The 26,902-nt window shown below is 41.3% G+C and overlaps 1 protein-coding gene and 1 pseudogene across 1 annotated transcript in view; one reads left to right on the top strand and one right to left on the bottom strand.

Annotated features, from left to right (window-relative positions):
- The window catches only part of AKT3 (AKT serine/threonine kinase 3), a 309,299-nt gene that overhangs the window by 277,055 nt on the left and 5,342 nt on the right, over positions 1-26,902 (top strand). Inside the window, exons 11-13 of the mRNA XM_062210714.1 lie at positions 947-1,161; positions 7,697-7,784; positions 22,303-22,405. Coding sequence (XP_062066698.1) covers positions 947-1,161; positions 7,697-7,784; positions 22,303-22,405 — 406 coding nt within the window. The remainder of the gene's footprint in view (positions 1-946; positions 1,162-7,696; positions 7,785-22,302; positions 22,406-26,902) is intronic.
- On the bottom strand, positions 10,879-11,043 carry LOC133774080 (U2 spliceosomal RNA; annotated as a pseudogene).

Genomic DNA, 26,902 nt, shown 5'->3' with positions numbered 1-26,902 from the left:
AGATACTTAAAGTGAAATACTGATAGCTCTGTATAGATGAGGAATATTTCATGGGAAAAGAACAAATGAAAAAAGATAAAACCAAACTTTTCTTGGGAGAAATGGTAAATTACCGCTTACCAATTTGAATGGGTTGCTCTAATATAGCCAAACTGATGCTTTCCTATCTGATGAAATTTACTCGCATGTAAAGTATTTTGGGGAAGAAATGTAAGGCTATTATACCACACAGATCTCAGTTAAGTCATGATTTTTGTTGTGTTTGACAGAAATTTTTGTTGTAAGGTACTAAAGCTTTGAATATTGAAATTTATTGTAACCCAACAATAACCTTCATATTCATGTTGTTGATTAGAGAGTTCTGAAAGAATTTAAGCCTGTAGGATCCCACATTATATGGTAATGTCATCATTCTTCATTCTCTTCTCTGTTACATTTGTTTCTTTACTCCAGTCTTTCACTATGAAATTTGTATTCATTAGTTCTTGTGTGTGTTTCCCCCCCTTTTGATTTTAATGCCGAAAATATGTACAGTACATTATTTACTCTGAAATCAACACAGCCGAGCTCCAAATTGTTGTTTAAAGCTCACATTCATGGAACCAGAATGAAACATTAAGTAGGCCTAACAGAAAATATGCAAATATACAAGCTAAAATTTTCATTTATTTATTTATTCAACTTCTTGGGATTTATCACTTCTTTTGGTATGCCCTTTCCCCTTTACTGTGCACTGATCATTTAGGCATCTTTATTGAATAGTCTACAAATTTGGTATGATTTCTCTAGGATACTTCATAGGTTAAATGTCAGAATCTCAGAGTAGACTTTCTAGGCTTTCAAAGTTGAAGCTCATTTTTATATAAAACTCCTGTGTGTTATAAATTATGCCTTAAAAGTTAACCAAATATATAATAATTAATCTTTTTACTGGTTTCATTTTTAGGTGTTAGAAGACAATGACTATGGCCGAGCAGTAGACTGGTGGGGCCTCGGGGTTGTCATGTATGAAATGATGTGTGGGAGGTTGCCGTTCTACAACCAGGACCATGAGAAACTTTTTGAACTGATACTAATGGAAGACATTAAATTTCCTCGAACACTTTCTTCAGATGCAAAATCATTGCTTTCAGGGCTCTTGATAAAGGATCCAAATAAACGGTAAGTCTCAAACAGTTCTCAGCGAGTTACTGATGAATGTAGTTAGGAATTGTGATATGGAAATTAATTCAAATATAACTAACTCCAAGAAGCAATGTATTTGATGTAGACATCTTCCAACTGAGATACTGACTTATTTTTAACTGCATAATATAGAACATTTAAAAATTTTCCTCAACTCTTTCCTAACTTGGAAGCTTTATGCAGATTTACCAAATAAGGATTTTTGAGAGTTTCATTAAGCGTATCATGGGTGAACAGTGTCTTCATTGCCTTATTGCATGGCACTGTGGAGATCGGAGGCTTCTTCTTCTTTCTTTGTCTCCTGGCCTTGGTATTTCTGATTATTAACAGTTTACAAAAAGTAGGCCTGTTTCTATACGTCCTTCACACAGCTGACCCATGTGAGCATATTGAACTACTTTGATTGCCCTTTGAAAGTATTCTTTTTCCATGGATGTCTCAAAGAATTGATGGCAAAAAATAAATAAATAAATAAATCTTTGTACACTTTGTTTTTGTAGCTACAACTATGACCCAAGGAATCTTATAGCCTTGGCTGCTTTGCTGAATGAACCACACGACTCTTAGTTCATGTTTATATGTTCAGTCACACACGAGCTATAAATGATATATGAAAAAGACTGTTGGGGCCAGTGCTGTGGTGTAGCAGGTAAAGCCACCGCCTGCAGCACTGGCATCCCATATGGGTGCTGGTTCAAGACCTGACTGTCCCACTTCTGATCTTGCTCCTTGCTGTGCACCTGGGAAAGCAGCAGAAAATGGCCCAATTGCTTGGGCCCCTTCAGCCATGTGGGAAACCTAAAAGAAGCCCTTTACAGCCATTTGGGGAGTAAACCAGCAGATGGAAGACCTTTCACTCTCTCTCTTTCTCTCTCTGTCTCTCTCTAGTTCTGCTTTTCAAATAGACAAATAAGTATTTTGAGAAAAAAAAGAAAAAAAGACTATTAACTTTTCAGTATTCCTTAATGTATATGTTTATATGTATGTGTAAGATCCATCCTTCCAAATCTAGGTATCAGTGCATACCAGTATTTCTCTGAAAGGCTGTTAGTTTTTAAACATAGAGGATAGATGAATACATGTATTATTGAGTTCTCCTTCACACCTCACATAGTGTTTTGTTTAGGATTGATGTCGGTCATTTTTATTTGATTGCATTAATGAATGAAAGAATGAGTGACTCCTAAAATTTGAGCTATGGCTGCTTAGAAATGATTTCCATTGAATGTTTCAAGATTTTAAGTTTATAAAGAACATGATTTTTCCTTCTGCAAAAATAAGCATGATAAGAGATAACAGCATCTTTTTCTTTGGAAAGTGTATTTTATATTCCTAGGAACTGAGATAGTATCTTAGATGAGTATTTGTAAGGTCATATTGCTTTCATTTTTAGGGCACTTTCACATCCATTATTTCCCTTGCTTTTTCAGTTGCTTTATAGGCTAGATAGTATTCTCAATTCCATTTGGTTAAGGAGAGAACACAGGTCTACAACGGAGTTCATTGATTTTTCCAGTGTCTCACAGAAAATTCATGTAGCATAAGAAGAGAAATTAAATTTCTTAGTCCCTGTTTGATGTTCTTATGTATATTATTTACAGTTTCTCTGTTTAGATTTTGAAATGTGGTTATTTAATATGGTTATTTCACAGTTATGTCATGAGCAGTACACGTTGATATGTAGTTTAAATTGAGGAAAGATTTCCATTTTATATATTTGACTTTGATACCAAAGGTTTGACTTGATTCAAGGACAGAGAATTTTTCTTTCCTGAATTTTTCTTGTAACTTTGATCACCCTTTCCTTTGAGGTCTTCTCTATGAGTGGCTGGTAAAGTAGACTTGTACTTGCTTTTCATGGCTATATCTCATTCATTTTTTAATTATCAGCCCATCCTCCATCCCCTAGATAGAATATAATAGGTGGTTAAGAACTGTGAATAGATGTGAAGTAAATTTCTAGATTATTAGTGGCCTTATATATATATACATATATATATACATATATATATATGTCAGACAATTTTTGATTATTTTTCCATAATAATAATTATTGTTCAAAAGAGGAGATGCAGTGTTTTCTGCTGTCTGAGATTTTCTTTGATAATACATGGCACTGTGCTCCTCCACTATTGCACTGAAGTATTGGGAGTGCAAGGATGCACAGGATGAGCAAGTTACTGCTCTAGATGTTCGTAGAAGAAAGTGGGACACAAAACATGTTCACAGATGCTCAGGTCAAATTATGTACAAATTGTAGTGAAATTATTGAGCCTCTCTAGGGGTTTAGAGGACTAGGCTGGTTCATGGAGGAGCTGGAGTTTGCAGTGGTATTCAAGAAGACAAATTTACATGTACAGTATAGCTAGAATTGCAAATGAACATGGCATTTGAGAAATTCAGTGCCGCAGTGTAGAATAAGAGTTGGGTAACACTGGAAGTGGAAGCTGATATGTTGGATTGTTAGGGCCTTATGTTTCTTTGAAAATATTTAATCTTCATTCAGAAGAGAATAAAAAGCTGCAAGTATTTAAAGTGAGGGGTGGTGTAGTTAGATTTGTGGTGTTAAAAGGTGACTTTGGTGACTTTGCCATGGAAGGGAAGGCTCAGGGGTAGGCTGGCCCAGTAGTTAATAATACTTCTGAGTTGTCTGGTTAAGAGATGGAGTCCTTCCCAAAGCAGTGATAAAAGAGCTGTGCATGGAGTTGAGTGACTGAGGTTGAGGAACAGGGTGGACTGGAGAGTAGGGTGTCATTAACAGATGGAATGCACGCTAAGGCGGAGGCTGGATAGAGTAGGTGTTGATAGTAACTTTGGATTTGCTGAGTCTGAGGTTTTAGCAGTAAACCAAGAATAGAAAAGTTAGGTAAGCAGCTGGAAATAATAATAGCAGTGCTTAAAGGAAGCAGAGTAGTGGAATATGTGGCTGTGGAAGCCATAGACATCCAGGAGGTAGCTAGAGCCAGGAAAGTATTGGAAAAGGTGAAGTATGAAGAGAAGATGGCCCAGGGCACAATACTGGGGAAAATCACAACTCACAGGTAAAGAAAGAAGAGAAAGCCAACAAAGGCCTCTGGAAAGTCTTTGGAAACATACTCCAAGCTAGCATTACAATGTACCTTTATTTTTCCTACTCAGCTATTTGAAATACTGCCTGCATTTTTCTGGAATTCTTTACTGGATTACTGTCACTTCTCTTTAAGTGTCAAGGATCAGTTTGCTTTTATTTCTTAATCCTGATTACTTCAAAGCATGATCTCATGTTGTATTCTGTATACTAGGAGAATGTGAATTTTGTGATGTTTTTAATGCTAAAGAATCCATAGCATCGGAGGGTTTAGCTTGGCATTCTGATATTGGAGTTTAATATTCTGAAGCACAAATGTCTCAGTTCAAAGCATATTTTGATATTGTTTTGAATTCTTAAATTGTATATTAGAGAGTCATTGACATTGAAATTTTTGACACTTTCACACTTTGAGAAAGCTTGTGTTAAAGAATCTTTCCCAGCTTCTGAAATGGCAGTCTTAAGATTGTATTCTTAGACTTTGCATAATATTCATGGCCGATGTTTTAGTTTTATTTGTATTTGATAAATATAGAAGAAATGCTGGCTATGTCCAAAGCCAAACTATTGCTAGAGAACTGAGGTGTTACACAAAAAGGAATAACTGAAGCTGGATAAAACCTTTCCTATGCAGAATGATGGTGATTCTGCTCTCCAGCTCCTCCCAAATGTACCATCTGAAGTACACTTCAGCTGAACACAGTGTTGAAATAAACTATGGCATGAAATATGATGGAATTCTGATCTTTCTCAAGCAGACTACTTTGATGCATACTGTCAAATATTAAATTCTAAGAAATGTGTTCCGGTGCTTGTGCTTTTCTGAATGCCTTTGGCTAATCCTGTACTGATTTCTACCTTCCCAGGAGTTTGCCTTCCGCTCGGGTAGAGATGTGTGCAAATTAAAGTAGAATGAAAAAGAGTGAGGGTGGGGACTAGTGTGCTAAACATGAACTAAATACAGAATTGCTGGGACCTGATCCCATCCAAAAGTCCCATCTCTGGGATGGGTTCATTTAGAGAATTCACCCAGCTTGTGGGAACCACTGAAGATACTCAGGCAGCTGATTGTTTCATTTTCTATTGTGACAGTGCTTCAGAGGATCCAAGGTCCTTCCCGGTGGTGGGTTTCTTATACTTGACAACCAGAATTCATTCCAATTATGGAATTATTTGTTTTCTGTGACCCATATAAAAGTTTTTCTTCCTAAATAGTGGGGTAGAAGTTGGTATATACTGGCTTATGAGAAACAGTTGTTAAATTTTCAGGAACTTTGTGAGCTGGATGTTTAATATATTCATTATTAAAAATTAAGTTATGTAAACATGTAAAATAAGTCAAGAATAACAGAAGTATAGGTTAATAAATACTCAAAATTTATCAGCCCTTCCTTAATTTGTTTTGTTACATTTTACTAAAATCTAAGTTTGTGAAGTTGTGTCTACTGTGTCTGTATGGAAATAATATATAATGGTTTATTATTGTGCATCTCTTCCCACCTCTGTGTTGAGTGATGTTACATTGGTAGCTTAAAATTAGCCAGGATGGGGGCATTTATAACACCAGAATTGGCCAGTGCTATAAGCTAAGGGTTTTTTTTTTTAAGGTTTATTTTATTTATTTGAACAGTAGAGTTACAGAGGGAGAGAGAGAAATACAGAGAGATCTTACATTCACTTGTTCATTCCCTGCATGGCCAGGGCTGTGCCAGACCAGAGCCAGAAGCCAGGAGCTTCTTCATGGTCTCCCTCATCGGTACAGGGGCCTAAGCACTTGGGCCATCTTCTGATATTTTTCCAGGTGCACTAGCAGGGAGCTGGATCGGAAGTGGAGCAACCAGGGCTCAAAAAAGCACCCATATGGGAAGCTGGCGTTGCAGGTAGCGGCTTAACCCACTTTACCACAATGCCAGCCCCAGTAAGTTGGCGTTTAATTTGTTGTTTTGTTGGTTGTTTAGACTTAGGAAAGTGATGAAGAAGTGTTAATATTGCAAATTAAATTTAAAAGTATGTTGAATTTACATCTGTTACATTGTAAATGACCAAAAAATTGAGTAAATACTTTACACTGTTCTAAAAGCATTATTTATTTATTTATTTATTTGAAAGGCAGAGTGACACAGAGGGGCAAGAGATATATAACTTTTGCTTGTTCACTCCCCAAATGCCCAGAATAGCCAGAGGTAGGCCAGCCTAAGGCCAGGAGCTTGGAACTCCATCCAGGTCTTCGATGTGGGTAGCAGGGGTCCTTCCCTGCTGCCTCCCTTGGCACATTAGCAGGAAGCTGGATCAGAGGCAGAGTAGACAGTACTTGAACTGGTGCTCTGATTTGGGTTGTGGGCATCTCAGCTGGCTGCAGTGTTCACCTCCTACTGTTCCAAAATTATTAACCATTCAGCAAAAAAAGTGACTCTTGCAATTAGCAAATAAGTGAGACTCTGATATATGTCTCTAATGTATCCTTAACATTAAAAAAAAAAAAATCAATCAATGTTCACATCATAACATAAGTGGCTTTGGAATTCAGCCAAAACTTACAAGTTCTCTGTGTGAGTCAGTTGGCCAATTTACAGTAGAGAGTGCTGTGTATTTTACTGTCTTTGTAAATGTGCTTCATCTCCTTTATATCAGTAAAAGATTTGATTAAGTTTCCTGTACTTTCTTTTCTTCTTTCTTCCCATGTTGTCTTTTTTCCTCCTTCTCTCCCTCTTGGTTTCTTTCTTTCATTTTTAGCAACTAATATGTACTATGGTAAACCGAGGAGCCTGAAAACACTTGAATTTCTTTCTGTGTCAGATACTGGTTAATAAAAATAGGAGTTTGGGGTCTTTTTAAGTTTTTTAATTTATATTGCAGGTTACATTACAAATTACATTGTAATGATATTTAATAGATTAATAATAGTGTTTTGGTGGAACTCATTTGTGGTATGATAAGTAGTCTGTGAGTTTCTGTCTATAGCATTGTTCCACAGGTTATGTTTATGACCAGTCATTTAATTATTTCAGATTTATATTCACAAGGATACAGTTTGACTTGAGTTGTTTAAAAAGGAATTTGATTTATAGAATTGTCAGTGATAATGCCATTTGTTTTGCTAGGTGTTTACCTATATTACTTCTAACTCTTTGATATTGCATGAGGTAGGTACTGTGATCTCCACTCTACAGATGAGAAAACTGAGGTTAAATAACCTTTTCATTGTCAGTTTCAAAGTGGTTTCCTCTTTCAGGTCTGCCTCCAAAGCCTCTGCTCTTTTCCAAATACTGAATTGTGGTGAAGTTAGTTCTTAATAATAGCATGTTAAGGAAATTAGATCCCACAGTAAGAGCTTTACATTTTATTGTTATTTATCCCAAAAATATTGCACTTTCATAAAACTTTATTCTGTATTGGGCTTATGGAAATTTTTTTACTCATTTGATTTTATTTCTGTCCTCATAGCCTTGGTGGAGGACCAGACGATGCAAAAGAAATTATGAGACATAGTTTCTTTTCTGGAATAAACTGGCAAGATGTATATGATAAAAAGGTAGGATATCTTCAAGGCATGGTGTATGTATCTCTTAGCTACTGTGCTAAAATGAAAGTATAGAAAAAAATGTATAAGATAAAATGTAATAATATAATAGTGTTTTCTGTTTTAAATCTGATGTTTAAGTGATTGAAATTTGTAGCCTAATATTTTATCTATAATTTTGACTTCTCAAATAACTCTTGAAATTGTATTCAAAGTAGTTAAAGAATTTATTTTTCTCTTTTTTCCTCTATAATAATTTATTTTTCCTTTTTTAATTAAGCAAAAATTAACATCCAATGTTGTATTTTTCTGTAGAAAAACTTCATAGCAAAGAAATCACAATTTTAAAATTTACTTTTATCTTTAATTTTAAACTGAATACTTCAGATTCATTTGTACAAGTATATTTTAAAAAGAATTTAAAGACATTTAGTTTAATATTTTAACAAAATTGTAAATTTATTGTTTTATTTGTGACTTGTTATTTTTAGTAATCTTATTGCTTGCAAAATGGATGCTGCTAAGTATATATAGCTTTATTTTTATTATAATCTGCTTATTTGTCTTTGGGCTACAATTTTTGCTTAATTTCAGGAACAGGAAATTGTGTTCATTCCATCTTTTTTAATTCCTTCAGATGTTGTTAATATCTGTTGATGTTGATCTTCAAGTGTTTATATAAAGTTATTACTATAAGATTTTTATTAATTATTTTTAGTTTTCAGCTTATTCAGTTTTCCATATTTTTCTTTTAAATATTAATCAGTAAACACATTTACGTAAGGTGTGTTTGTGCCAAGTATTTTTGTCTATATTAACTCCCAAAAGTAGAATAATAATCATGTGAGCTATGAGGAAGTAACACACATAACCTCATTTCTCTGTCATATTATTGGTAACAGGGAGTATGGTATTTTTCATATTTCATCTTTCTTTTTCAGATTTATTTATTTATTTATATGAAAGGCAGAGTTAGAGCTTCCATCCATTGGTTCACTTCCCAGGTGGCCATGAGGGCCAGGGCTGGGCTAGGTGAAAACCAGGAGCTTCTTCTAGGTCGCCCACGTGGGTGCAGGGGCCCAAGCACTGGGGTCATCTGCTGCTGCTTTCCCAGGTGCATTAGCAGGGAGCTGATCAGAAGTGGAACAGTTGAAGCTGGAGTGCATGTGGGAAGCTGGTGTCACAGGCAGTGGATTTACCTGCTGTATACCATAACACATGCCCTTATTTTTGTCTTTTTAAAATTTATCTTTAATTACATATTCTGCAAAGTTGGCTTTTTTTAAAGAATTGATTTTGTTTATTATTGATTTATTTCATTTGAAAGGTAGAGTTCCGGGGTGGGATGGTATCTTTCATCTGCTGGTTCACCACCACCCCCCCCCCCCAAATGGCTGCATGGCCAGGGCTGGACAGGCCAAAGCCAGGAGCCTGAGCTCCATCCCAACCTCCCATGAGGGTGACAGGAGCCCCATGTATGTGAGCCATCATCCGTTATTAGGGAGCTGGATCAGAAGTGGAGTGGCTAGGACTCAAACTGGCACTCTGGTATGTGATGCTATCATCACAAGCTGTGGGTTAACCCACTGTGCCATAGTGCTGGCCCTAGGAATATGGTATTTTTTCTTTCCATTCTTTGTAACTAGGAGTTTAAAATGGTTCTATCATATTAGCACCTGACATATCTTGTGTTTCTACCATGTGGTGGGGGTTGGATCCTTCATAATGTGTTTGAGAAGCAAGTAACCCTTTTTTTCATGTTCTAAGTGTTTCTTAACTTCATGTGGGCAATTTTATGTTCTCTGCCTGTCATCCATGATGTACTCTAAATGATGCATGGATATGTGGAAAGCCTCAAGCTGTTTACTGTTCTCATCAGATCAGTACACTTTGATCATACCTGCAAAGAAAGATTGAGGTTTTCTTTGGTACACAGAACTGTAATCTGCAATTGAGTATCATCCCCTCAAGGCACGGGTCCTTCCTTTTGCATAGGCTGGAGGGGTGGGGAACCACATTTCTTTAAGAGATAGTGGTTGGAGCATCATTTAAAGAAGGGGCAGAGAGGGTAGACGTTCAGCGTATGAAGAGAGTAAGTTAGCTACAAAGGTTTCCTTGTTAACATTCAACTACTCATGATGCTGTTTGGCAGCATTCAGGAAAATCGCTGAAAACCCAGCCAGCGTCCCGGGAAAGAAGCAAGGCTGTCCCATCTCTGCCCCACCTGGCTTCACATGCCCAGAGGAAGGGTGTTTGATGTGCTTGGCCTCTTGGCAGCACCTGAATGAGAGGAGCCTGCAAGTTGGGCAGGGAAAAAGCAGTTGCCACAAGAGACCTACAGATCAGAGAAGCTAGCTGAAGTTGTTGCAGTTGATAAAGTTAGGTGCCACTTCATTTGAGCAAAGATGTTAAGCTGGTATTTTTTATAATGAAGCACAACTGGGAGACGGCCATGTTTCCTTGAACAGTGTGTTCCTCATGGACCAGTACCTGTATAGGCTTACTCATGGTGTCCTGGATGTCACCTATGCGCTGGTGTTTCTGCCATCCTTACCTACTTGCAGCATGGCAGCAGCATCCTCACATTTGGAGTCTCTTTCTAAAAAAGTGATTGGATCGGGTCCATTTGGCTTTTTTTTTTTTTTTTTTTTTTTTTTTTTTTTTTTTTTTTTTGGACAGGCAGAGTGAGAGAGACAGAGAGAAAGGTCTTCCTTTGCCATTGGTTCACCCTCCACTGGCCGCCTCGGCCGGCGCGCTGTGCTGATCTGAAGCCAGGAGCCAGGTGCTTCTCCTGGTCTCCCATGGGGTGCAGGGCCCAAGGACTTGGGCCATCCTCCACTGCCTTCCCGGGCCATAGCAGAGAGCTGGCCTGGAAGAGGGGCAACTGGGATAGAATCCGGTGCCCCGACCAGGACTAGAACCCAGGGTGCCAGCACCACAGGCGGAGGATTAGCCTAGTGAGCCGCGGCACCGGCCCCATTTAGCTTTGTATCATACAACAAATAAGAAATTAATGATGGGAACTAGTCTGATTCCAGTAGCTATTTTAATGAATTCAGTAAAAATTCTCGAGTGCTTTTTGACAGTGTAAGTTATGAACTAATTTATAAAATCAAATATTTTATAGAGCCCTGTATCTTTAATTATATGTAACATTGATGAGGTCAACTCATTTCTGAGATCAGGTATTTTTATCAGTAAGCATTGGGAAATTTATTATTTTGCTAGATTTATACTACACTTGATCTTAGCCAAAAGGCCGAGAAGCGATATTTTGCTAGATTTATTACATTCTATGCATTGCAGCAAATCTGGAAACGAAGGCCCATCAGGAGATACTGGTATCTTTAGAAGAGATCTAAGTCATTCCATAGGCAGAGTGGAAGGCGGACTGACCTCAGTCACAGGAGGCCTGTGGTCCAAATGTGGTGGAGCCGGGCTCTGGTCCTGACTTTGCTTCTTGCTTCCTTTGTGGAAGTGGACAGTTGTTTGAGTCATGTATGAGATTAGGATCCTTTCAGTACCTTCAGGTTTAAGTTTCTCTGGCAGAATATTTTATAGTATGGATTTATCTACATAGATTTCTTTACAGATCTCATTATACGTTTTCTGTCCAATTTGTCAGTCTGGGGTTTTATGTGAGATTGTGTTGACTCTAATGGTAAATTCAGGGAGACTTGACATCTAAACAATGAGCCTTGTGTTGTTTCTAGAGTTTACAATAAACACATTTAGCTTCCTACAGTCAACCTGGAGTGATTACCACCTCACTGTGTGCAGTGGCATGTGCTTCTCTTTTCCTTTCTTTATGCTCTCATTTCCTAACATTTTACTTTAGCATATTAATAAATATCACAATACAAGGTAATTAGGTCCTGTTTTAGATCATTTTATTTTGAAATGACTAAAAATGCTACATCCTTACTGTTAACATTCTCCCTTCCTTTACATAGACCCCTACTTGCATCATTTTTTTCTATATTATTATTTTTTTAAAACATGTTTCTAATTTTTTTATTTGACAGAAATAGAAAAAGATAGTTTCTGGGTCTCCCATGTTGGGTCATAGGAACCTGTCTACTTAAGCCATCACGTACTGCCTTCGAGAATCTGCTATAGTGGAAATCTGGATTAGCAGCAGAGTCAGGACTTAAACTGAGGGACTGCAGTATAGGATGCCAGTACCTCAAGTGCTGTCTTAACCTCACCACCAAATGCCCATCCCATATTATTTTTCTAAGGCTAATTTAGCTATTCCTCAAAGGCATGATCTCCCAGGGTTTGGAAATGGTGGTGCAAAAATGCATTTGAAGGAAATACAGAATTAGAAATGGGACACATGTGACATTTCAGAAAAGGAGAAATGCAAGAAAAAAGTAATGATGAATAAAATGCGTGAAGGTCTTCTGATTTCAGGAACCAGAAATCCATGGTGGATAGAACCTAGATGCAAAAAATGAAGAGTTGCCTGTACATATAGTGTAGTTTTCTGGAAAGTTTAGTGCTTATGTTGGCTTGACCCATTAAGGAAATGGCATGAACTGATTAGACCACTTAGTTCTTTGGGGTATAGATTTACGGGAAAAGAGTCTGGAAAAGAGAATCTCATTTAGAGACTACTGCAATGATATCCAAGTGTTACATGACAGAGGCGTTGGAATTCCATGGATATTGTAAACAGGAACTGGTATTTTAATCTGACAATACTAGAGAAAATACTTGGAGATAGAAAAAGGAGGAAGATTATAGCTGGTTTGGGTACTATTGAGTTAATGTTTCAGTTGGAATTGTCTTAGTGCTAGAAATAGACAGTACCTTGGGAGTGAGAGCAAGAATGAATGTGGCTGTCTGTAAATTCTGAGGCGACTTAGAGTTGTGGAAATGGATTAGGAATGAGAGAATGGTTGAGAGAGGGGGAAGAGGAAGTTTGTTGGCAGGGAAGGAAGAACAGGAAGGGCTTGACTGAGTGTTGGAAAATATCCATGGTCAAGAATGGAAGTTGGTTGTGCAACATATACCAGAATCCTTGGTGCAGTGGCATACAGATGTTGCAGTGGAGCTCCTCTGAAACTTGACATTCTACTTTGTGGTTGAAAATTCTAGTCAGAGTTTGGTGACTGGTGGAAGTTACGCGGATGTTACAGTGACTGTTCATTGTCTTCATAAGTGAAGCCAGGCTGGAGGAATATACCAGGAACACTAGCAGAAGAGAGATGGCAAGGGTTTTTTTAAAAAGCCACAGAAATGGGAAATTAATTCAGTGCCATATTCTTCTGCCTAGTGCCAATCCTCCTTCAATACCTACATCTTTTTAGTTGTTTCCCAGAAGCTTCAGGTAATTTTTCTTATTTTTTCCAGAGTTTATAACTGTCTGTTGGAGGGTTGATGCCATCAGAGCGGCTTGGCCATTACTAGAAGTAAAGCTAGTGTTCGGCTGGCACCGCGGCTCACTTGGCTAATCCTCTGTCTGCGGCGCCGGTACCCTGGGTTCTAGTCCCAGTTGGGGTGCTGGGTTCTGTCCCGGTTGCTCCTCTTCCAATCCAGCTCTCTGCTGTGGCCCAGGAAGGCAGTGGAGGATGGCTTCTCTCTGTCTCTCTCTCACTGTCTAACTCTGACTGTCAAAAAAAAAAAAAAAAACAACAACAAAAAACCAAACTTAGTGTTTGCTAATTACATGTTGTTGCATGCCAAACAGGACCTTTCTCTTCCTATGGCATACTGATGTTTTCTTTCTTTTTTTTCTAGTGTTTATTCAGCAAACTTTTAGTGCTTACCCGTCTTTATCAAATATTATACTAAATCCTGGGCATGCAAATATTACTAAGATAAGGTCCCTGTCCTCAAGTTGCTCACGGTTTAGTGGAGGAACCCACAAACAAGCAGGATATTTACATTTCTGTTTGATGAGTGCCGTTTCAGAAGTGGTAGGGGATTCTCCAAGTGGACTCCTTACCCAGGCTCTCAGACAAAAGTACCTGCCATGGAGCCTACACTTAGGAGTGAATTGAAACTCACTGGAATTTGAGTCATATTATTGTGCTTTAGGATAAATTTAGTATGAGATTTGAGAACTTCAGGGTTTTTTTTTTTTTTTTTCTTCATTTTAAAACAAGAAACAGATTGGATCTGTAAGGTTTTTTCAATGCATATATTTTGTAATTCAACTGAAAAACATTGAAAAGAGATATCAAAAAACCCCATTTCTATTGTACTTCTTAGGGAATAGAGTATTTCAGATCATTTAAAGTTACATTTAACTGAGAATTTACCAGGATAACAGATAATACCATTTGTCATTTCTTTGCCTTTTACCATTCTGATTAGCTATCCAGTACCCACCTACAAGGAGAGCCTCTAGTGTCCTACCCAATTGAGGGAGGGTGTGAGGGTGTGAGGGTGTGTGGGTGTGTGTGTGTGTGTGTGTGAGAATTTCTGCAGTGTTCTCTCCATCTTTTTGTCCTTTTGTGAAGCCAGAGCCTTGAAAACTTAGTTTATGTCTTCCAGATCCTTCGTAAGATTCCAGTTGGTTTTCATCACTCCATTAATTAGTCCACGGCTGGGCACAGTAGCTCCCAGTAAATACGGGTCTCTTCACCAGTGGCTTCCTTGTGTATCTTAGAAATGACTCCCTGTGTTTTCTGCCCCAAATCGAACTGTTACTTCTTCCTCTTCAGCTTTCAAAACCCTTAATTTTTTTTCCTTCTCACCAAAATCTCATCCCCCAGCCCAGATGTTCCCTGTCACTGGTCTTCTATGCAGAGGAACCTGTTCCTGGTAGATTACCGGCTGCAGAGAAAGAAGTCACACTGTTCTTTAGCAGCCATTACCAGCTGGTAACTGGAACCTGCATTTGGTTCCATCCCCGAAAGAGACCTTGCAGTCACTGTGGACATGGCGAACAAAAAGAATGACAAAAAAGCAGAGACTTAAAATGCTCTGTAACATGTGCCATAAACTAAAATGTGGTCCTTTGTTTTGAAAACATGCATTTTTAACTGTGCTTGACCTGATTTGTTAAAATGTACTCTTTCTAGACAGTAACTTAAAGATTTTTGCCTTATTATTTAATGTAAATTGGTGACAGTAAGAGTGGGAAAATGCATTGATCTAAAGCCAATCGTGTGTGGCTGTTTCTGCAAAATTGCTCCACAACATACCAGTTTCTGTGACTGTGAGACTTGTATTCTAACGCAGCGTGCACGTTCAGTTCTGAATGGCACCCAGCAGAGCTTGTGCTCTGCCTCCAGGTCAGACTGGGCATTTATGTTAAAAAGAAACCTGTAGACCTCACCTGTTCCTTAGGGCTAGAGCCCTTAGAAGCAGGAGCTCCTTCTTGGCTACTGCTCCCACCCAGTCATCCGAAGTGTGCGTGGGTCAGACATTTGTGACCCTGGGCAAGCCAAGACCTCCTTCCCCCAACCTCACCCCCATGCCTGCTGCAGGACCAGCACAGCTGAGTCCAGCACTGTCAGTCCCCGGGGCAGTTACTCGAATCCCTTTTGGGTCACAGTCACCTCCAAAGATCCCTTTAAAGCCAAGGACAAAATTTTGTGTGTAACACTAGGGGATGCCAAGAATCCCCATTCGAGTACATCAAATACTGTCTCAAGTAAGCAGAGTTGTTTGTGAGTATAAGACAGTAAGGATTTAAAATACAGTTTAACTAGGGTCCAGTGCTGTGGCTTAGTAGGTTAAGCCTCTGCCTGCAACGTCGGCATCCCAAATGCACGATTGTGGAGTTCCAGCCACTCCACTTTTGGTCCAGCTCCTTGCTAATAGCCTGGGAAAGCAGTGGAGGATGGCTCAAGTGCTTGGGCCCCTGTACCCCCATGGGAGACCTGGAAGAAGCTCCTGGTCCTAGACAAAACTCGAAACTCTGAACTCCATCCGGATCTCCCACATGGGCAACAGAGGTGTGTTAACAGGGAGCTGGATCAGAACCAGAGCAGCCAGGACTTGAACCAGTGCTCTGATATGGGGGGCTAGCATCAAAAGCAATGGCTGAAGGTGCAGCACCATGACACTGGCCCTCTGCTTTTGGTATCAAGTAAGTACCAGCTTCACAGAATGAGTTGAGATATATTCGCTCATGTTCCGTTTCCTGGAAGAATCTGTACACAACTGATACTATTGCTTAAATGTTTGGCAGAATTAGCAGTGGAGTCATACGAGTCTCAAGTCTTTTATGAGGGAGTTTAACCACAAACATAATTTCTTCAGCAAATACACGTTATCTGTAATCTCTATTTCTTCTTGGTAATTTGTATTTTTAAACAATTTTGTCCATCTCAGTTAATTTCTTAAATTTATTGGCATGAAGTTGTACATAATAATTCTACATTATTTACTTAATACCTATGGGGGGAGCAAAAGAAAAAGAAAAAAAAATACCCATCAGATCCTTAATAGTATCACCTCTCTATTTCATGGTATTAATATCTCTCTTGTCACTCTTTTATACAGTCAGGTCAGAAATATGTCAGTTTTATTTTATTATTTTTATTTTTTTTTGACAGGCAGAGTGGACAGTGAGCGAGAGACAGAGAGAAAGGTCTTCCTTTTGCCGTTGGTTCACCCTCCAATGGCCGCCGCGGTAGCGCGCTGCGGCCGGCACTCCGCGGCCGGCGCACCGCACTGATCCGAAGCCAGGAGCCAGGTGCTTCTCCTGGTCTCCCATGGGGTGCAGGGCCCAAGCACTTGGGCCATCCTCCACTGCACTCCCAGGCCATAGCAGAGAGCTGGCCTGGAAGAGGGGCAACTGGGATAGAATCCGGCGCCCCGATCGGGACTAGAACCCAGTGTGCTGGCGCCGCAAGGTGGAGGATTAGCCTGTTGAGCCATGGCACCGGCCGGAAATATGTCAGTTTTAAAGATCTTATCAAAGAACCAGTTTTTCCTTGCATCGATCTCTATTATCCTGCTTGCTTTTCATTGATTGATGTCCCAATCTTTGTTTTCTTTTTCTACTTATGGTACACTTAGTCTTAGATTTTTTCTAGTTTCTTAAGATAGAAGCTAAAGTCACTGACATTAGGTAGGCCTTTTTCTAACACAGTCATCTGGTACCATAAAATTCCCTTGAAGTACTATTTAAGCTATATTTTACAGTTAAGTTTTGTTTTCATTTCTAGCCAGTTTAAACTATTTTCTGATGTCTCTCTTGATTTCTTCTTTGACCCATGGATTGTTTATAATCTCTATAGTCCTATAGTCTCTATTAAGTTTTGCATCATATATTTTGTAGTATGCATAACTCATTGTTAGATTCTTTATGAAATGACCTCTTCTATTATTATTAATTGATTCTCCTTATTTCAAGTAATATAACTTGCTTTGAAATCATATATTAATGCAGCCACCCTATTTTTTTTTGTTTAGAATGAGCATGGCATATAATTTTCTATTCTTTTGCTTTTAATCTACTTTTGTCTCATATTTAAAGTTGATTCCATGCAAGCAGCAAATAGTTGGTTCTTCCTTTTTACTCAGCATGGTAATCTCTGTCTTTCAATTGTGCTATATAGATCATTTACATCTACTGTCATTAGTGATATGGTTGGTATTAAATTTATCATATTGCCATTTGTTTTCCATTTGCCCCATATGGGACTTTGTCTTGAACTAATGCTATATCCCCAATTCCTAAAACAGTTTGCCACATAGTAGCAGTTGACAATATTGGCTGAATAAATGAATAAATCACTCAATATTGAAGCTGAGTGGGATGTCAGAGAACATGTTGTCTACCTTTTTAGAGATGAGGAAATTAAAGCTGACACTGGTAAAAAGGCTTGCCAAAGATCAGACACATACAGCAACTGAAGTAGTAAAAACCTAGGCCTCCTGATTTCATGGTCTTTCTGACTGCAGCACTTTGGATGAAAACTGCTTTTGCTTCTGATTGCTTCTGCAGACATTAGTAAAGTCAAGATATTCATGTTGGAAGATCCCCCCGCCCCCCGCCCAATACAAACACACGCACACACAGAAAGGAAGACAATCTCATAAGATTTACACATTTATAGAGGGAAGTAAAGACCCTACATTGTATTTATGGGGAAAGTTAATGGGTAAGGCTTGAAAGAATTCATCCAGCATTCGAATAGAGGCATTCCCACAGAAATTATTAGGGATGCCCAGATGTTGGACTTTTTTGCAGATTCCCAGCATATAGTTCATCTTTACAACAACTGAGCAAATTTCAAACACTGTATTACAAGGGGCTAAATTGTGCCCCCTCTTCCATTCATATATTGAAGTCCTAATCCCCAGTATTTCTTTTTTTTTTTTTCTTTTTTTGACAGGCAGAGTGGATAGTGTGAGAGAGAGACAGAGAGAAAGGTCTTCCTTTTTGCCATTGGTTCACTCTCCAATGGCTGCTGCGGCCGGCGCATCTCGCTGATCCGAAGCCAGGAGCCAGGTGCTTCTCCTGGTCTCCCATGCGGGTGCAGGGCTCAAGCACGTGGGCCATCCTTCACTGCCTTCCCGGGCCATAGCAGAGAGCTGGCCTGGAAGAGGGGCAACCGGGACAGAATCAGGTGCCCCAACCGGGACTAGAACCTGGTGTGCCAGCGCCGCAAGGCCGCGGCGCCGGCCAATCCCCAGTATTTCACAACAGATTACATTAGGAAATTGAGTGTTTAAAGAAGTGATTATTAAAATGAGATCTCAGGGTGAGCCAACTTGACAAGTGTTCTTAACAGGGAATCTGGGCACACAAGCACTAAGGAAAGAAGATGAAGACATTAGTAGAAACCAACTTTGCACACTTTGTGATCTTGGACCTCAAGCCTCCAGAGCTGTGAGAAAACAAATTTCTATTGTTCAGAGCACCTGTCTGTGGTATTTTGTTATTGCAGCCTAGCATACCACTACATTAGTTTCCTGTTCTGGTTTTAAACCAGTATCTTTCCTTTCTTCTTTCTTTCGTCTGGCACTTCTTTTGAAACACTCCTGCATCACCCAACACAAGGTAAAATTCCATTTAGAAATGATAACCGGCGGCTCGGCTCAATAGGCTAATCCTCCACCTGTGGCGCCGGCACCCTGGGTTCTAGTCCCAGTCGGGGCACCAGATTCTGTCCCGGTTGCCCCTCTTCCAGGCCAGTTCTCTGCTATGGCCCCGGGATTGCAGTGGAGGATGGCCCAAGTGCTTGGGCCCTGCACCTGCATGGGAGACCAGGATAAGCACCTGGCTCCTGGCTTCAGATCAGCACAGCACGCCGGCCACAGCAGCCATTGGAGGGTGAACCAACGGCAAAGGAAGACCTTTCTTTCTGAATCTCTCTCTCTCACTGTCCACTCTGCCTGTCAAAAATAAAAAAAAAAAGAAAAGAAATGATAAAGCATGTATTAAGTCAGAAGCATTTAACTGTAAATCTCAGCTTTTATGTACTAAATTAATGAATAGCATCATTAACTGTAAACATATTTTCCTGACAGATTAAACGGAAACATATTAAACTGAATAGTTCTCAATAATTCAAGTAAGAATCATAGTTCTCAATAATCCAAACAGGAAAATCAAAGTTCTGCACTCAAGCCATCATTTTATTTTACTGAAAAGACATGTTTAGAGCTGGGTTGACGTGTGTAGCCTCAGGTGCATATAATGGCAGCAAACTGGCAGCTCCTTTAATTCTTCCCACACTGATCCTCTACCAAACTTTCAGTGTTACCACATCACTATCATTCACTATATTTCTAAAAGTAAATACTGTGTGCTTTTTTACAGTGTAAATAAAAGAACAAAGAGAAAAGGAGGTCTCTTAAATTTGTTAGAATTTTGAGAGGCAGGCGTTTAACTTAGCAGTTAAGACTCCTACCTGCCGCATCTGAGCACCTGGATCCAATATCCAGCTCTGGCTCCTGATTCCTGGTTCCTGTTAATGTAGATCCTGAGAAGGGAGCACAAGAAACCGGGATCTGGACACCCGCTTCAGAGACCTGCACTGAGTGCCCAGCCCTGGGCTTCAGAGCATCAGTACAGAGAATCAGCAGATGGGAGCTCTCTCAACCTGTCTCTGTCTATCAAATATATTTAAAAATTTAATTTATTTGAAGGGAAGAGAGAGAGAAAGAAATGAATAAGTCATTTGATATTTCTCATATGATTGTAATGGCAACATAAGAGTATGAAAACAGTCTTTGAAGGTCAGTCTCCCCAGATCTTCAGCAACAAATCATATGCTGCTACCAGGTATTTATAGTGTTTCCTGAATTTCCAATTCCAGGTGCTTACACAGTAGAAAGCAGGACTTAAAATTTTCCAGGAAAGCTGACAGAGAAAGTGATTACAGTACTTTAACTGACTTAGAAACCGTGCTATCACCATCACCCTGTGTTGGCATACATGAACCAAAAAACTGGCAACACAGATATTTGCATGCTTAGCTTTGCCACAGACAGTAATCTGGTGCTATGATTTTCACCTCTTTGAAACTACATGAGAGAGCAGCCAAACTTAGGTGGGGATTCTGGCTTATTTAATCTCTTTCTCCTGAAAAACTGACTTCATCATGTGGGTGTGGAAAAGCATGGATAGAAAGCACATTTATTTCTAACATGTCTGAGGCCAGACGAATTATGTTATTTGAAGACCTCAGTTATACTTGAAGAGGATCCACTTACAAAGATCAAGGAAGTTTTCAATAGTGAAGCATAGGGAACTTTTTTGAAAGGCAAGGCAGTAAAAAGACATTGTTCCTATGGAAGTGTATCTAAAACTTATTTACTCATTTTCACTTTATTTGAAAGCAGAGAGATGGATCATCCATCCTCTGGTTCACCCTCCAGGCCCCTGCAACAGCTATGGCTGAGCCAGCCCGCAGCCAGAAGCACAGAACTTGATCCAGGTCTCCCACATAGGTCGGAGGGACCCAAGTACTTGACACATCCTCTGCTGCCTCCCAGGGTGTATGTCTGCAGGAAGTCGGATCAGAAGTGAGGAGCCACAACTCAAGCCAGGCACTCCAATATGAGATGCAGGCAACCCAAGCACTGCACCAGTTGCCCAGTCCTCTAGGGTGGTGCTTATGGAGAAGCTGCACGCATTCTAACTCTTAGGACCTCACTTAAGAACCTAGTAAAACAATCAAAATTTTTCTCCTCCAGCTGATTTCATACACATTATGTAGCATGGGCAGTGTGGTAGCCATTAACCACTATTTCTGCTTAAAAATGTTCAAGAGCATAACAAAAGTTGAATGAGTATATAAACTGGGGAGAAATAACGTACAGACAATTCCCAACATATTAATTGGTTTTGCTACAAGCCTGCAGGTAAGCTGGACAGAATTTAGGCCTTATTTCTAGAGACCTCCAATCTGCAAAAACAGTTATATAATATGGGTAGTATTCAGGCAATAAAACTAAGGCTTATTAAACCTAAAATACTGGGGAGCAGAATCCTGCTGCTCTATTAGGATGGCTGGACTCAGGTCACTCCCCTGATGGACAGAAGCCGTCGCTCTTCCATGCAGACATAAGTAAAGGTTCTTTGCCAGCGTCACACACATACACACAAGGACACTGGGGCAGTGAACACTGGAGAATTTATGGTTTTCTTTTTAGAAAACTCAGGTGGTAATTGCCCATACCTGGTAGGGAACTGGGAGACTGGAATTCTGGTTGTGATTTCCTTCTGACTCCCCACTGTACAGATGTTCACAAAGTAGATCCTCATCCTTCTGGCCAAAAGTTCACCCTGAGAAATTCTTTTAACCTAAATGGACTTCTCTGGGGCAGTGGGAGTGGGTGTTGCTTACCCCTGCCCTGCTCTTACCATGGGCTTCCTTTTGAGACCAAAAATCTAAATGTGCCTTCTAGTAAAGGAAAAGCTGAGACAGATGAGAGAACGGTACCTGTAACTTAAAAAAGCTGAAATCCATCTTAAAACACTTTTCAACAGATTACAGGAGAGCTTAAAGCCTCTCCAAATGTCACGTTGCTGCCCAGGGTGTTCCTGGCTGTGCGAATCACAGGCTGCCCTCTGTAGCATTGTCTGTCCTCATCTGCTTCATTTTTCTGTTCACTTTCTGAGTCGGAGACGCACAAACAACAAACACACCCTTGTCGTCATCATTACACCTCCCCCACAGAAACACCAGCACAAAGGCAGCACTCCCGTCTGTGAGGTAGGGACGAGCTTACTAACTTGTACTCTTCAGCCAGGCACCAAGAAGAGAACCACAGGAAAGCCAGCAAGCTTGTGCTTTTGCTGCACCAGGACGAGCCTGTGTCTTGTCACGTGTGGTTTGGCCTGTATGTCACCAGAAGAGAAGTTAGGATGGATTTTCAGTACCTTCCTTCAATGGTTCACCATTGTTCTGTTTGACATGGTCCCTCAAACTTTATGTGGAACCAAGTCCCTACCACCGTGTGATTAGGCTATTGTCATGTCTGCCTCACACAGAGGCTCAGCCTTCAGTCTTTTGTACTATTCATTTCATTATTTGCTCTCTAATTTTAGCCTGGAAATGAGTTTTTCTGGGTTGAAATTGGTTAATAGTATTCTTCTTTATTCTTACAGCTTGTACCTCCTTTTAAGCCTCAAGTAACATCTGAGACAGATACCAGATACTTTGATGAAGAATTTACAGCACAGACTATTACAATAACGCCACCTGAGAAATGTAAGTAGATCTAGAAGGCACTTGATAACATTCTAATGTAACTGGAAAACAAACTTCCTGAAAAAAAAAAGCATTTGATACTTTCTAGGTCAAATTCCACAGTGACTGACTTCATTCCATTTAAGAATGTGGAGTTCCCAGTGTGGAAATATCCAAAGGTAGCTGTGGGAAAAGCTCATCTGGGTAGAAAAAATTACATGGAGAAAACTTGTAACAGAAATCACAGGCTAATTTGTCTTCCGCACTGCTCGCTAGCAGGACTCTGACGTCAGCTGGTAGGTTCTGCAGTGGAGACTCCTCTGTCCCCAGTCTTGCTGTTTCCCATGCCACCTTCAGAATGCTGCTGGTCTGGTCTCCTACTGAATGGTTTTAAGATTCGCATTAAATTGAGTCACTCCTTTTTACTGAGCTTTCTCTTCAGCAGTAATACCTGTGAAGACATAACTTGCTAGTAATTTTTGATACATACAGACTCTGATTTATTAAAATTGTTAATGCACCACTTCAGGTTGTTCCATATGTAGTAGTATGTGCCTCGCAGTATGAGAAATACCATAAGTAAGTGGACTTTCATGAAGGAAAGGTTATCATCTGTAATTTTTAAACATTCTCATGCTGACAAAGGTCTGTGTCTGTCATTGACTTAGGAGTGTAGATAGGATTGAGCTGGGGTGATATTTGGATCACCGAAGGAATTTGAATGTCACACTTTTGGTTCACACAATAACATCATATTTTTCTTTTTTTTTTTCCTTTATGTTCCTTTTTTTTTTCCCCTCTTTTGCCTTTTAAAAACTTTTTGAGAGGCAGAGGGAAAGAGTAGGAGAGAGAGACAGAGAGAAAGAGAGACAAAGAGAAAGCACACTGGTCTGGGGCTAAATTTAGAAGCCAGGAGCTCCATCCAGGTCTCCCACATGGGTGGCAGGAACCCAGTCACTTGAGTTATCAGTGCTGCCTCCCAGGTCTGCATTATTAGCAAGAAGCTGGAGTCTGGAGCCTGAGCTGAGAACTGAACCCAGGAACTCCAGTGTGCCATGTGGGCATTTTAACTGCTAGACTAAGCATCCATTCTCATTTTTTTAATGGACAGTTTAGTTGATGGTGCTACTACATATTGAGTATCCGTGAGAGGGAAGGTTGACATGAAATACTGTTTCAGTTATGATTGTAGTCTGTAAATTTTAGTGTCAAATGGCAAACGAGGAGTCCTGGGGCCAAGAGTTCTTCATCTGGAACCATGAGCTTCCATCAAGGGAACTCTGACCACCCTGAAAATGTAGACACAACTGTGTGCATATGTGTACTTTTGTTTCTTTAGACTTGCAAAAAGGCAAGAACTGTTCATTTGATAAGTGAAAGAAAGTGAAACCCCATGAGAAGTCCATGAGCAGGCTTCCCAAGTTGGCTGATGCCCAGGCCAAGCGGTGGAACCTCAGCTTGTCGCAGTGGGCTGCGGTGGTGGAGCGGTTGGCTTCCACTTTGTCTGGTGTGCTGCTGCAGAGATTTCAGAATCACGAGGAGTCAGGAACACCCCAGAAAAGCCGGTGAAGTCCCGGGCGAGCAGCTAAGGACCATTTGAGCAGAAATAATGGGCACAGGCCTTGGCCTCAGGTGCCCCTGTGGACTATGGCAGTGTAATGGTCCAGAATGCTGGGCCACCCCAGGGAGTGCTCGGATCAGCCCCTGGGCAGTTTCCACCGTAGAGCATTTGCTAGGCCCTGTCATTTGGGCCTGCCCCTATCTGTAACCAGACCACATCATTTCTCTGCTTAAAAGCTTCCAGTGGCTGCCCATTGGACTTTAAATCCAGATTACTCACACCGGCTTGCACTGTGCTGTCTGATCTGGGCCTCGTCCGCTGCTCTCACCTCTCTCTGTTGCATCTTCGCCGCTGCCCGAGTGTTCTGACCACACCTTGAACGTGCCCCACTGTGCGGTACTCTGGGATTTGCTGCTCCCGCCGCTAGGATGCCCTCTGTCCTGGGTGTCTGCAGGAGGAGCTCCTTCTTCCTCTTCAGCCGTCAGCTTAAGGGCTCGCTTATTGGAGACCCTTCTCTGACCTCCCAGTCTAAAGAAGAGCGGGGTCTGCCGACACCCGCCACCCCCAACTCTGAATTCTCCACGTTAGCACCTTTGCCGGCTGCTTTTTCTCTGGTTCTTCTGTTACCTTGCTGTTTCCGCCACTAGAACATGACAGTTGTGCAAAGGCTGATCTAGTCTGTCTCATCGCTAGCTCAGCTTCCCGCCAGACACCTGCCCCAGGGCAGGAGTCCGGTACACACTTACTCCACGAGCGCGTGAAGAAGCTGGTGGCGAGCTGCTGGGAGCTCAGGGTGAGGGGAGGCCCAGCCTGTGCAGGTGACACTGTCCCCAGTGGTGCCTGGGTGTGCTTTGTTTGCCTCCTCTCAAAAGCCGCAGTGGGCCTTGGGATACGAAAGTCCTGATGTGAAACCTGCCTTGTGCCACGTCTGCCACCAACCGGATCTAGGATGTGGTGGACACATTGTCCTCTGAGCAAAGGCATTGTGGTGCGAGGCCAGGTCGCCTCACAGCGCCCAGTCTTTGTGCAGCCGTGAGTGGAGGCTGTGGGGACTAAAGTACCCTGCCAGCAGGGTAGGACTAGAAAAGCCAAAGGAGCGCCCTTTAACGATGGGCTACCAGTAAGGCATTACGCGTACCTCCTTAGCTGGGCGGTTCCTGCCGCGTGATCGATTGGAATTCCAGAGCCCTGCCAAGGACCTGATCTTTGCAGAATTCGCTTTACCCGCTGTAGCCTTAACTCCAGGCCTGTGTGGCACTTGTCTTGATGAGGATTCGTCATTTACTGGCCACTTTTTAGAACTTCTAAAATGAGATTCGGGTGCTAGAAGGTGCTTTAAGTCCCCAGCACAGTTTCTACAACATAACTTGAACCTGCTTTCTCAGCTGGTTCTCAACAACGTAAAAGCTGTCCGAGAGTGTTTTCCTGGCGTGTCACTAACGGCACTTCTGTTCTGAAACGAGCGTCTGTCATTTCAGACATGGTTCCTGCTGTGTGTAGCTCCCCTCACCGACCTCAGTGTCTGTAAAGGAAAAGTCCATTTCTAGATTGAAACAGGGCTGCCTGCAGGAAGCCCATCCATGGTGGCAGCTTCCAAGGTGGGGATCGACCCACCTGCAACGGTAGGGCCCTCTGTGGGCATTGCAATGGGGTGTCGCCCATGCCTGCCCCTACATAGCACCGTCCAGGGGCAGGCGGGCCCCATCGACTCGCCCTCATTTCCCTGTTCAGGCTCTCCAGAGGGGAAAGGCGGACGAGAGCCTCCTGGAGGGCAGCGGGCAGCAGTGTGTGCAGCCGCTTTTCTGTCGTGCAGCCTCTGCTGCTGCCTCTGTGGCTCAGCGCACCACAGCCCGGGACGTGCTCTGGGCTCCTGGCTCTTCGCAGCAGCTCCTGGTTCTGCCAAGGCACGCAAGGCACAGGAAGCATTTCTAGTTTGACAGTTTCTGGCTATAGGGTAGATTGCCTTATGGGGCAGATAAAAGGAGAATCCGTGAAACCTTGAACTGTGATGACACTGAACATAATCTGCTCTTCGTGCCGCTTTGAGGAGTGGGGTGGTGAGAAGCCATTGCAGCTCCGTCACTGCTCACACACACAGGTTTGCTCACCAGAGTCCACAGTAGTACCATTCGTGAGCAGTTGTCTTTCCACTTGCCACCTTGCTTTTATAAAACAGAATGGAGTTATTTTTTAGAACAAATCAGCAGTTAGGCAGAATGTTCCCTTTTCTACAAACAGCTGCAGTAACAGGCCAGATTGTCCTCGCTGGTGTTAATTAATTAGAACAGATTTTAGAATGTGTCGTCTTTCGTTACATCCATTAATGGTCCTCTGCCTTCCCAGTCTATTTCTTGAGATCTGGTGGCTTTTGTTGCATGTTATTACATCTGTTAAGTAGGTGCTGTAAGAAAATGAGGCGACTGATGCTCCTTGGATCCAGCGATTGTATGCAGCTTGTGGCATTGGATATCGTTTTTTTTTTTTTCTCCAGAAAATGTTTTTAAAAACATAGTTCATGTTCTTTGTCATCATTGTACCCTATGAGGGTCTTTTTATAGCAGAAATTTAGAATTATTTATTTTTAAAGTTTCATTTATTTGGAAGAGAAGGTAGAGAGAAAGAGATCTTCCATCCACTGGTTCACTACCCAGATGGCCGCCATGGCTGAGGTTGGGCCGGGCTAAAGCCAGCAGCTTGGAACTCCATCCGCATCTCCCACAAGGGTAGCAGAGGCCTAAGCACTTGGGTCATCTTCCCCTGTCTTCCCAGGCCATTAGCAGGGAGCTGGATCGGAGGCACAGTAGCCAGGACTCGAACCAGTGCCCCTATGGGATGCTGGTGTCGTAGGTGGCCTTGGAACTTGTTTATATACATTGCCTGGGTGCATCAGACTGCGTCTGGAGACAGCTGCAGTGCCACCTGCCATTTCCTGTAGCTGCCCTCGCCACAGCCCATGC

This window comes from Lepus europaeus, chromosome 14 (genome assembly GCF_033115175.1).
Source record: "Lepus europaeus isolate LE1 chromosome 14, mLepTim1.pri, whole genome shotgun sequence".
Lineage (NCBI taxonomy): Eukaryota > Metazoa > Chordata > Mammalia > Lagomorpha > Leporidae > Lepus > Lepus europaeus.
Note: the sequence above shows the minus strand (reverse complement) of the source record. Positions and strands in the feature narration are given on the sequence as shown.